This window comes from Salvia hispanica, chromosome 1 (assembly GCF_029641045.1).
Source record: "Salvia hispanica isolate PSC_SH4W2 chromosome 1, Shi_PSC_v1, whole genome shotgun sequence".
In the NCBI taxonomy this organism is placed as follows: Eukaryota; Viridiplantae; Streptophyta; class Magnoliopsida; order Lamiales; family Lamiaceae; genus Salvia; species Salvia hispanica.
In genome coordinates, this window is record NC_142692.1 from 9,467,361 (window position 1) to 9,479,352 (window position 11,992).

The following is an 11,992-nucleotide window of genomic DNA, read 5'->3' on the forward strand; positions in this document are numbered from 1 at the left end:
GTTAATATTTAGATCACTTATCTTATCCAAATATAAGTGATTGTACTGGAGAAGCACAAAAGTAGATATAGTAGGGTGTAAGAAGCACAAAAAAACATAATCAGATTCCAAATCCATGGCAATGATATTGCATCTGTGTTCCGTCATTCCAGCAAGGAGAAGGCATGTAGTGAAATGCGAATCGAGAAAACTAGAGGTAGGGTCTCCCATAATAGTGATTGAGGCTCCAAAGCTGCTCAAAACTGCTTCTTCTGTTCCTTGCTTGCGCGCCAACGCCGGCTTAGTCAATCCCGGTGACGTCGGCAGGTCCGTCCCATCTTTTCTCACTTCATATTTCTCTAATTAATTGTTTCTTTTTTTTTCAATTGGTATTTTCTTCGTAAACCAAATGAAATTCAATTGATGAAAAATATGAGAATTTATTTGATTTCTCTAACTTTTGGCAATATAAATTGATGATTAACAGGATTGTCTCGAGGAAGCCTATGGATGTGTGGGCAGTACGACTGAGTATTGGTACTTATCTCATAGATGGGAAATATTTCAAGCCTTTGGAACTCGATGATTAACATCTAATTTCTCTACATATTTTCCTTTATATACAAAGTTTTTGGAGTTGATGGCTTTAGAATAGTGTAACAAATTCTCACGTTTTAGCTAATCATTTAATAAGCGAATATATATGCAATATGTTCATATCATCTGTAGGTGATTATGCCAAGATTGAGATACTCCATTAACGAATAGAAAATGATCACATTATATGCTTTATGACAATTCTTTGTGGATGCCTCAGTCAGTGGAAATGTGACATAATGATGTACAAAGAGGAGCAAGAAAAACAAGAAAAGGAGAATATGCTATAACCCAAAAGAAGTGCCAATTCCTATCGTATTCATTATCCATCGATTTGTAGCACAATTAGTAATAAACATGTTTTTTATAAGTGAATGGATATCCATGAATATTAATTGTGCGTTCATTTGATTGGATATTCTGTGTAGTTTATACTTATATTAGCTTAGTTGTTTATATGGTACGTGTGTCATCTAATTTTGAACTAGTTTGCATAATTTTTCGTATTCCATCAATTTAAATTAAATTTGTTACTGTCCAGGCAAACACACTATATTTATGTACTGAAAACAGAGTACTACAATTTTTTTGTTAACAAATTTAAATGAGACGCCATTTTTTTAAATCTGGGTTAATACTAGTAAAAAATACTAAAAAATTACTATTATAAATAATTAGGAAATTCATTATGAACTCTGAAAGACTTCTTGTTTTCGGTGTGATAGACTTTCAAGGTTAATTTCAACTTATCTGGTTCGCGCGAGCCACAATCTATATCATTTTTCTTGTTGTAGATGACGCAAAACTTATGAATTTTGTAACTATGTTGTTCGAAATGAGCCTGAATCCAAGGATATGCCTCGACAACTCTCTATCCTAAAAAGACTTTGCCTTCTAGTTATTTCTTACGATTGGATCTTCCAAAATAACGACATAAACTTTGAAGATCCGCCTTGTTTCCTCTGTACAGTAGGCAACACAAGTATATGAAAATTGGATTTCGTCCAATGACTGCACGGGGATGGCGGGCATGTGGGGGAAGAAGTAGATATCTTGGTTTGTTGATGGTCGATAGGTATGACGTTAAAGATTCGGCTGAATTGGAAGTGCCTATTAGAAAAGTAAAGAAAAGAGTAAATGTGCCACTTTCACGCACCCTTTGTCCCAAAAATAAAAGAAATCAAACTACTGCTACAACACATACTCCTTTTGTCCCAAAAAATAGAGACTTTTAGTACAGCATGAATTGTAACGCAGAATTGTTAAAGTATAATAGATCAAGGAAAATGTAATTGAAATTATATTAATGAATAATGAGACCTATCTCATCAATATGTGGTGAAAATGTATTTAAAATTAGAAAATGAGCTAATTTAGTGGGGATGTACTAAAATGGTAAAATTATATTGTAAAAAAATTAACCCTTCCCTTGAAATTGTAGTGCCGGTCATCCTTAAGATATGCATTTAGATTTCAAATTAGATTCTTTTTCAAATTCGATTTCATCCGAAAATTCAAAATTTATGATAAATAAATCCGATCCAAATTGTCAGAAAATTCAAAATCCAAACTAAGAAATCCGATCTGATCAAATAAATCCTAAACTGCAAAAAAGAGTATATAAAATCTGAAAATTACATATAAAAAATCCGAAAAATATTGAAAATCTAATACCATTGGGTTTATAAATATATACTCGAACCCGATCCTAAAACCCGAAAAATTGGGTATCGGGTATTCAATTACCGATATTTCAGGTTTGGATATCGGGCATCCAATATCCATTTTGACAACCCTAGTGACTGCAAATTCAAAAAAGGAAATGGTCCAGAGCCTTTGTCCTAGCGGCAAGAAACTTAGACATCAATGTATGAGGTGCTGAGTTCGAGACCTATAGACATTAGTTATAATTTCCTCCTTTCTTAGAAGTTTATTTGTAATTTCCTCCTTAATAGAGGAGTTAATTTAAAAAAAATCAGAAAAGAAAATGGTGATAGTCTCTCAAATTATGATTAGATTAAAATATTGCTTAAAGGCTAGAGAATATTTGGAAGAAAAAAAAAATCTTAAAAATGAAAAAGTGTTTTTACCAATATTATATCAAAATTTAGGGACATATATATTTTAAAATCTGACTATCACATGTCTTACTCTTTCCGTCTCACTTTATGCATTTTTCGTTTTGAAAAGTTGTATTTTAAGTGACACATTTTTAAATATGGAAGCATCACTTTCACTTTATGTTTCTCTTGCCTTATTTTCTCTACTTTATTTATAAAATAACGCTATGATGACAAATTAGAAATGTTTGAACTAAAATAAGGAGGAGAGAGAATACAAATTTAAAATTTACAAAATGTACGTTAACTCGTAATTCTAATTGTACATTGGAGACACTCTGGTGTATGTATTCATATTAATAAAAACCAAACCGATCAACCTTACAAACTCTTTGTTGTTATGCTTCACGTTTTGATTTGATACCCAAACAAATCAAAGCGCCCCGAAATCCGACCACTTGTTTCTCTTCAATTGCGTAATTAATCGAATTTCGGTTTTAGGAAGAATGTTGAACGGAATGATGGATCCCGAATTGATAAGGATGGCTCAGGAGCAGATGAGCCGGATGTCTCCTGCTGAGTTGGCTCGGATTCAGCAGCAGGTACTTGTGCCAGCTACTCCATTTTGTGTTGCTGTAGTGTCAATATGATCTTTGGATTGTATCAGGAATACCGCAAGTGTCTTTGTGTGAAATTAACCTGGTTGATCATGTGGATTCCTTGCAGAGATTGCTATCTTGTAAAACATTTCGTGGCTGAATTACTTTTTCTTTTAATTATTTGTAGGTTAGGGTGGATTTGTAGTTATCGCTTTGTGGTCTTCATGTGTAGCACATAGTTTAGAGTTTAGACAAGTTGACTGGATTTATGTGCTCCTATTCCGGGCTAATTTAACCAATGACTGTTGCAGATGATGTCCAATCCAGATTTAATGAGGATGGCAACTCAAGGCATGCAAAATTTGAATACTGAAGATTTCAAGCATGCTGCTGAGCAGTTGAAACACACTCGTCCGGAGGACATGGCTGAGATTGGTGAGAAGATGGCAAATGCTTCACCTGAAGAGTTAGCTGCTATGCGTGCGCGTATGGATGCACACGTGTCTTATGAAATTAATGGTGCCGAGATGCTGAAGAAGCAGGTAGAGAACATGTCTTGAGTTGTTATTTTTCACACATGTTCCTATTGTACTTGTACTATGCACAAGTGACATTTTGAGTACAAACTAGCTAACTTTTGGGTTGTTGCTACTTGCTAGTATTTCAATTGCTGAATGATTGGCGAAATGATTTCTTCAAATCAAGCAAGCCATCACTCAATCAGGGCTTATGGGTCATGCTCCTTAATAACCTTAGCTTTACTTTTGAATATTCTAGTTTTGAGAACTCTGTTGTTTAATTACGTACTCTTGTAACACATCTTTGGTTGAGGACTGGCCATATATTTTTTAAGTCAAATTACTGTCTTGCAACTGCAAGGCATCATACAGGATAGATCCGAGGCATAAGTCAATTTAGCTGGTAGAACAAAAAAAAAACAATCCTCATATTCTTGCCCGAGTTGATATGTGCTAATCTTGTTGTTTGGTTGGATCTATAGTGCCTCCTAGAATGTTGCATGCACCTATGCTTAGTTAAATATGCGTATCTGGAATACTAGTAATTAGTAAACTGGAGAATGAGAATAATACTTAAAAATAGCAATCCAATTAGTTGATCTTTATTGGAGTTTTTGTTGCACTTATTTCGTTTATCTAATTTCAGGGTAATGAACTTCATAGTCAGGGAAAGTACACATTGGCACTGGAGAAATATATGCGTGTAAGTTCATTTTGTGCATGTTATCTTTGAGCTGCACTGGTGTTCCTTTTTGGGGCTGGAAATTTTAATCTCATTTTTTTTCTGGGTGATATTAGGCAAAGAAAAATCTTAAAGATATTCCTACTTCAAAGGACAGGAATCTCCTTTTAGCATGCTCTCTTAATATGATGTCATGTTACTTGAAAACCAAGCAGTATGAAGAGTGTATTGGAGAAGGTACAGAGGTAAGGATAGATTCTTCTATTTGTGTTGAATGAAGAAACATTTTTATCTTTCAAAGTGTGTTCTTCAACTCAATCAATAAAGCTTACCAACTATTTTATTTTCTTGTTAATCTATATATGCTTATCATTATTATTTCACCTCTTGGTGAGTTCCAACTTTCTAGCTCTAGGGCCTACAATGCTAAACATATCTGTGATGAGTACTCTTCTGGTAAAGATCTTGTCAAATTAAACATAGTTTTATGGAGTATTTTATTTCGAAGAAACAGTTACACTACAGTTATGTGAACTTCTGCATTGACGGCCTGGAGTAACCAATGAAGAGTAGCTAGTATGATAACTTTGCTGTACTGCAGGTTTTGGCTTATGATGCAATGAACCCTAAAGCTCTCTACCGAAGGGGTCAAGCATACAAGGAATTGGGAAAACTAGGAGTGAGTAACTGTTTCGAATTTCTTTGATGAGTATTATGTATTGTAAGCTTGATAATTTATTCACTGTTGATTATGCCCTCTCTTATCTTTATATACATTGAATGTTTTCAGGAAGCTGTGTCTGACTTGACTAAAGCACATGAAGTATCTCTTGGGGATGAAACTATTGCAGATAGCTTAAGGTACTGTATCTATCTGTTCCCTAAGTTCTCTTGTTGTTTGATAGTATTATCCAGCTTCCATGGAGGCTGCTTTTCCCATCCTGCATTTGGCCAGGATTCGCACCTTTATGGCTGTCTTTATTGGTTTTATTGACTGATGTTCTTTGATACCAAATATACGTAGGGAAGCTGAGGAAAGATTGAATAAAGAAGGAGGCAGAACTCATTCAAGAGGTATGCTGCTTGCTTGTACATCAGTTTTCGTGTTTTGATTGATACTCCTGGGAATAATATGGATTTATGTGCTATTTATCATTTGACGTTAGGGGTGGTTATTGAAGATATGACTGAAGAAGCCACAGTATTGTCTGACAACTGCGAGAATTTGACATCAGAATCTTCGTTTTTATCACAAGAAGGAACCACTCAGTCTAAATCTAGTCGATCTGCTAGCATTGTGGAACCTCAGTCATCTAATAATGATTATTTGAAGGCTTTAAAAGATGACCCGGAATCTATCAGGTTTCATTGCAGTCAATCCCTTTTTGCCGTTTTCTTGTGCAAGTTGTAAAAGATTGCCACAATGCGAAGCTAAAATTTCATTAGCTTCTAATATTTTCTTATGGGATCCATGCTGTTAGGGTAGTAATACTAATTAGTTGTCTTCTTTTGCATTAAAATTTTTTATGTATTCATTTTATTGCTTGAGCTTTTAACAGTATTGAAATTTATGCTTCCCTGAATGTGGCTTGTCAGTGTCAGAGCTTGTATTATCTATTGCTAACTGCCAAGTTAAATAAGCTTTTCTTTTTTTCTTTTTTTATTTTATTGTAGATCCTTCCAGAATTTCATTTCTCAAACTGATCCTGAGATATTGTCTGCTATGAATGGTGGAGAAGTTGAAGGTGTTTCTCCTGATATGATAAAGACTGCCACTGATGTCATAGGCAAGATGTCACCTGAAGAACTCAATAAAATGTTCCAGTTGGCTTCCTCCTTCCAAGGACAGAAAAATGGTGGTAGTTTCACTCCTGGACCAACTCCACCAGATCTATCACCTGACATGCTCAAGACTGCAACTGACCTTATGGCTAAAACGCCGCCTGAAGACCTTCAAAAGATGTTTGAGATGGCTTCATCTTTAAAGGGGAACGAGGCAGCTTCATCACCGTCAGCAGGTTTCCCTGGATCAGTTCCACCAAACTTGACACCAGACATGCTCAAGATGGCAACTGATATGATTAATAAGATGCCGCCTGATGAGTGCCAAAAAATGTTTGAGATGGCTTCATCCATGAGAGGTCAGGAGCGACCATCATCAACTGCAAGCAATGGATTAAGATCAGATGAATTTAAAACCCGAGATAATCTAAAATTAAATGGCAGTGATGCTGGCGAAAGTAGTTCCTCCCGACATCTTAATTCAAGTTCTTCAGAGTCGGGCTTCCTAAATTCGGGTGGTGATCTACAAGAGCAAATGAGAAACCAATTGAAGGATCCAGCTATGCGACAGGTTTCCCACATCATCCTTTTGCATTTTCTGCTTTATCTGCCACTTCTCTCAATCCTCTGTTCAGTGTTTATCACATGAGAGTGGTATAAATGTGATAGATCCTATTGGTTTTTTATATTGTAAAAATATGAAATTATGATATGATTGGATTATACTTCAATTACTCATTGTTCCAGTTTGACTTTAATATAATTGTTTGTAGTAAAGCTTATAGTATGGCCAGTTACATTATGTTGGGCAGTGTGTCTGGTTTTACATATGCAATAGAATTTGATAGTATATTTGACTGTTCTTAGCCTCATTGTTGAAATATGAAATACTTATATGCTTTATGGAAAACTAGTATATAGCTCTAATTAGAATGGAATGAAGCCCCCAAACTCGTGTATTCCTGTCTCATTTCTTTTGTCCATTGTAGAAAATGTGTTCTCAATTGTATTTGTGATAATATTATGCAGATGTTCTCATCAATGATGAAAAATATGAGCACGGACACGATGGCTAACATTAGCGAGCAATTTGGGTTCAAACTTTCACGCGAAGATGCAGAGAAAGCTCAGCAGGCTATGTCATCTTTGTCTCCTGATACTTTGGACACTATGGTATGCACCACCCACTATGTTTCTTTGACATAGTTTCTGTTAACCTGAGTGCTATCAGTTTGTCATTTAGGATCATATTCTCAAATGGAAAAAAAATTAGCTGAGAGGGGTTTTGTGTGGGTAATGAGTTGTTTGTTTCGTTACTGATTCTGAATGACAATGAGTGCAGATGAAATGGGCGGGTAGGATTCAAAGCGGCGTAGAAGGTGCAAAGAAGACAAAGAAGTTTTTCCTGGGAGGATCTGGATTGTTGTTGGCCATATTTATGCTCCTTTTAGCAGTCGTTCTTCATTGGTTTGGGTTGGTTGGCAAGTAGATGGATGCTACTATATGTAACGGAGATCCCTAAACAGAGGGACTCATAACTCAACTGGAATTTTAATTATACTGATAAATATATGTCCGATTAGTTGATGATATGCTTTTTGTTCTTGAACTCTTGGTATTAGTTTGGTGAGGTTTAGGTAAGGATTCTATAACATTAACGTATTCATTTTTATGGAGGAAATGATTAAACTATATATATACCTATTCAAATGACTGCTGGAATCCACGGTAAAAAATGCATATTACCAATATTTGGTCTGGTGTCGGATAGTAAATCCATGAGATTTGAATAAAAATGTCGTTCGTCTCACAACTTAAAAAATTAACAAGAGAAATCATATTGCTTCACATTGTTGTCACAAATCAATTTAATTAATTCGTGAAATGTTATGAATTATGATCAGTTGTTTGGGATTAATAAAAATAATAATGTGTTTATTTCCAACCTTCATTCTGGTTAGTGTTTTATGTTGAAAGTTTTTTTTATTTGCTAACTTTATTTTAATAGATGCATGCGTCGTTAGGAATAGATTGTGTATATTAATATATTAGTAATATTTTAAAGAGTAAAGGCCAAAATTGGTCCTGAACATATGGTCATTTTATATTTTATTGGTCCTAAACATTATTTTTTGGATTTTTTGGTTCTGCACATATGGAAATTTGATCATTTTGGTCCCCCGTCAACATTTCCGTTAGAAACTAACAGTCAACGAGTTTAATCCCGATTTTGACCAAAATTAACATTTTAATTCTAATTTTTTACTCCTTAATTAATTCACTAACTATTATTATAAATATTCTTATAAAATTAGAAAATTAGAATTTAAAATATTTTTTACTCCGCCGCCGCCGGCTGCTGATCGAGGCTAGGGTTTGCGATTGGATTCACGTTGGAGAAGCTCACGTCGGCGAAATTGTACATCACGGCGGAATCTGGCGTGGTGTGGATCGGTTCCGCTGCGGAGGATGTAGGAGGAGCGATTGCGGTTGCGACTGCGGCGGCGGAGGTGGTGAGGCTGGAGCTCTGCGCGGTGGATTTTTCCTCTGCGTCTTCGGCGGCGGCGGCGGCGGCGGAGGAGGAGGAGGCGGCATTGGTTTTAGGCTTGGAGTGCTTGGTTTTGTGGGAGCCGCCGCCGATGGGGACATTGCGGAGGACGCCGCCTTTGGTCCAGTAGCGGCGGCAGCTCTTGCAGAAGTGGCGCGGCTGCGAGAGGTTGTAGTAGCAGAATTTGGTGTTGAGCGAGTCGCAGCGAGGGCACTTGACGACCTGGTGATTGTGCGGCCGCATCCGCCTATCTCCGACGCCGATAAACCTCCCTCCGCCGCCGATTTCTTCTCCGATGCGAGCTTCTCCAACGTGAATCCAATAATAGGATTTCCCATTCCCAGGTTTTCTTTTTTACTTTTCGAATACCCACTTAAAAATCCTATCTTTAGTTTTTTACAATTCTTGATACTATCGAGATTCTCTGCTCACAATTTAACAATGCTTGCGAGTAAATAATCTCAAGAATAATTATTTGTTTATTGGGTTTGGATGTGCCATTACAATTCTGTTACAGACGTACTCCGTAACGGCTCCGATTAACTATCTTCCGAGCAAAAAAAACAGTTGCCGGCGGCTCGAAGAGCGCGGCGGCGAAAATTAAAGAGCTGGCGCGGGAGTTCCCGTCGGCAGCGAAAGGTTTGATGAGCGAATTGCATGATAGTTTGGGCAAAATATTTCATTCATAAAATCAAAGTTAATGAAATAGGCCTATTTATAGACTAAAGACCCTAGGGTTGGTTCGACTTACCTAATCTATTCGGGAAAGAACCAACAAAGAAAACCCGAACGGGGCTCATAATTTCGCCCGACTCAAAAAGGAAAATAAAAATAGTTTAGCAAAATAAGGAAAAATAATAAACAAGGAAATAATTGCAAAAAGACTTCTCTTCTACTTTGGGGGCAAAGTCACGGTACATCTCCGGCGGTTTAAGATTCTTCCTCGGCCTCAACTCTCTGCCCGCCGGCGCACATGCCTTATCCGGCTCCTCCGCGCCGTCGCTCGCATCAGGTTTCACCGCCTCTTCCTCCATTGCCTCGCGCTCTGCCATGTCTTCCTCCACGCTTGTGTTCTCAGCCTCCGCCGGTGCTGTAGTCGTAGAGGCGTCAGGGGTGTTCGTAACAACTCCCCCCCCCCCCCCCCCGTTAGAAGCTTCCTTGTCCTCAAGGAAGAGGTCCGGAAATCTCTCCATAATGGGGTCAGCCGGCTCCCAAGTAGCCGACCCCAACCCATCTGACCAACGTACCAGGATGTGTTTCGTTGGCTTCCCATCGTGCCATACCACCTTAGAATCCAAAATGACTTCCGGCGAAACAATCGGACGATCTCCCACAAACTGTTCCGGTAACTTCACTCCCTCCGGCGGACCATCGCCTGCCACGAACTCCTTCAATAAGCTAACATGGAACACGCCGTGAATGCGGCTCCCCTCTGGCAGTCGTAAACGATAGGCCACCGGGCCAATCCGCGCCAAGACCTCAAAGGGACCATAAAAACGCCTACTCAACTTAGCCGATAAAGGCCTCGCCACTGAATGTTGACGATAGGGTTGTAATTTCAACCAAACCAAGTCGCCTACGTCAAACTCCACATGTCGACGATGCCTATTAGCCGTCGCGGCCATGCTTGTGCGAGCCCGTTCCAGATTTCGACGCAGCTCAATGAGCATGTCACCCCGTTCACGAATCATTTCTGCGACCTTGGGCGGGGTCTGGGCCGAAGGGGGCGCGGCCACCAACAAGGGGGGCTCTCTGCCATACAAAGCACGAAACGGTGAGGTGCCCAAAGCAGCATGATGGAAACAATTCAGGGCCAACTCCGCCCAAGGCAAGAAATTCGCCCACTTGGAGGGTTTATCGGCCGTAAAAGCCCGTAGATACTGCTCCAATCCCCGGTTGCGCACCTCCGTTTGCCCATCCGATTGCGGGTGGTAAGCCGTGGTAAAGTGGAGCTTCGTACCGCTCAGCCGCATTATTTCTTCCCAAATTGCATTAAAAAATACCGAGTCTCGATCAGAGATAAGAATCTTAGGAAACCCATGAAGGCGCACCACCGTGTTGACGAATAACTGAGCAACCCGAAGAGCGTCAAATCGCGTAGGTAACGGTGCAAAGTGGGCGTATTTTGAAAGCCTATCCACGACCACCATTATCGTCGTATAACCACGAGACTGCGGTAACCCTGTAATAAAGTCCATGGACACATCCTCCCAAACCTGCGAAGGAACGGGTAGTGGTTGCAACAACCCTGTCGGCTTCTGCGTCGAATACTTGGTAGACTGGTACACCACGCACTCATCCACAAAAATCTTCACATCCTTGCGCATCTTTGGCCAAAAGAAAGCTGCAGCAAGTAAGCGGAATGTACGTTCATGGCCCGGGTGACCCGCCATCGGAGTGCAATGATGTTCGCGTAACAATTCTCGCTTCGCCCCCGAACTCGCATCCACTAGAATCCTTCTATTGAAGTAAATAAGACCGTCCACCAACGATAAGTGGCGGGGGGCCTCGCCAGCTTGGATCTTACGAGTCAACTCCACCAGCGCGGGAAAAGTCGCTGTCTCCTGCCGAATCTTGTCCAACACCCGCGGTACGGGTCTCGCCGCCAACGCCAGCAGCGACGCAACCTCTCGCGACTCCGCCTCGACGTCGCCCGCACCGTCCCTCTCGACTGGATCAGGCAGGGCATCGCCCGCCTCTTTTCGAGAAAGCGCATCCGCGGCCTTGTTAGTGATGCCACGCTTATACTCTATCTTGAATTAAAACCCCATGAGCTTGCGGACATACAAATGTTGGTCCGGTGTCTGTACCACCTGCTGCAATAACTCTTTCAAGCTCTTCTGGTCCGTTCGGATGATAAATTCCCGACCTAGGAGGTACTGACGCCATTTTTGGACCGCCTCTACAATTGCATATAATTCCTTATGATATGTAGAAGCCACCTTACGTCGTGGGCCCAATTTCTTGCTAAAAAAAGCAAGAGGGTGGTCTGACTGCAGCAGAACCGCCCCAATACCCGTCTCCAAAGCATCCGTCTCAATACAGAAAGGAAGAGAAAAATCCGGCAGCCGAAGGACAGGGGCAGTTGTCATCGCAGTTTTCAACACGTTAAACGCCGCTGTTGCCGCATCTGTCCACACGAAGGAGTCCTTCTTTAGTAAGTCAGTCAATGGCGCTGCAATCATAGCGTAGTGCGCAATAAACCGTCGATGGTACCCGGTTAGACC

The 11,992-nt window shown here is 39.8% G+C and overlaps 2 protein-coding genes across 3 annotated transcripts; both read left to right on the plus strand.

Moving 5' to 3' along the window:
• The first annotated feature begins 36 nt into the window (after positions 1-36).
• Positions 37-1,012, plus strand: CRR42 (DUF3148 family protein). 2 transcript variants are annotated; one of them, XM_048126892.2, is made up of 3 exons: positions 37-306; positions 467-516; positions 797-1,012. In XM_048126892.2, the coding sequence occupies exons 1-3, from the start codon at positions 116-118 to the stop codon at positions 814-816; spliced, it is 261 nt and encodes an 86-aa protein (XP_047982849.1). In that variant the 5' UTR covers positions 37-115; the 3' UTR covers positions 817-1,012. The 2 variants fall into 2 exon arrangements, with proteins under 2 accessions (XP_047982849.1, XP_047982848.1); XM_048126891.2 differs by lacking the exon at positions 797-1,012 and having other exon boundaries at positions 40-306; positions 467-771.
• Positions 1,013-2,990: 1,978 nt separating this feature from the next.
• Positions 2,991-7,809, plus strand: LOC125223646 (outer envelope protein 61-like). Its single transcript, XM_048126890.2, has 11 exons — positions 2,991-3,238; positions 3,547-3,777; positions 4,400-4,456; positions 4,552-4,680; positions 5,037-5,114; positions 5,226-5,296; positions 5,460-5,509; positions 5,602-5,797; positions 6,110-6,788; positions 7,247-7,390; positions 7,560-7,809. Exons 1-11 carry the CDS (start codon positions 3,143-3,145, stop codon positions 7,704-7,706), a joined length of 1,878 nt encoding a protein of 625 aa, XP_047982847.1. The 5' UTR covers positions 2,991-3,142; the 3' UTR covers positions 7,707-7,809.
• Positions 7,810-11,992: the final 4,183 nt, after the last annotated feature.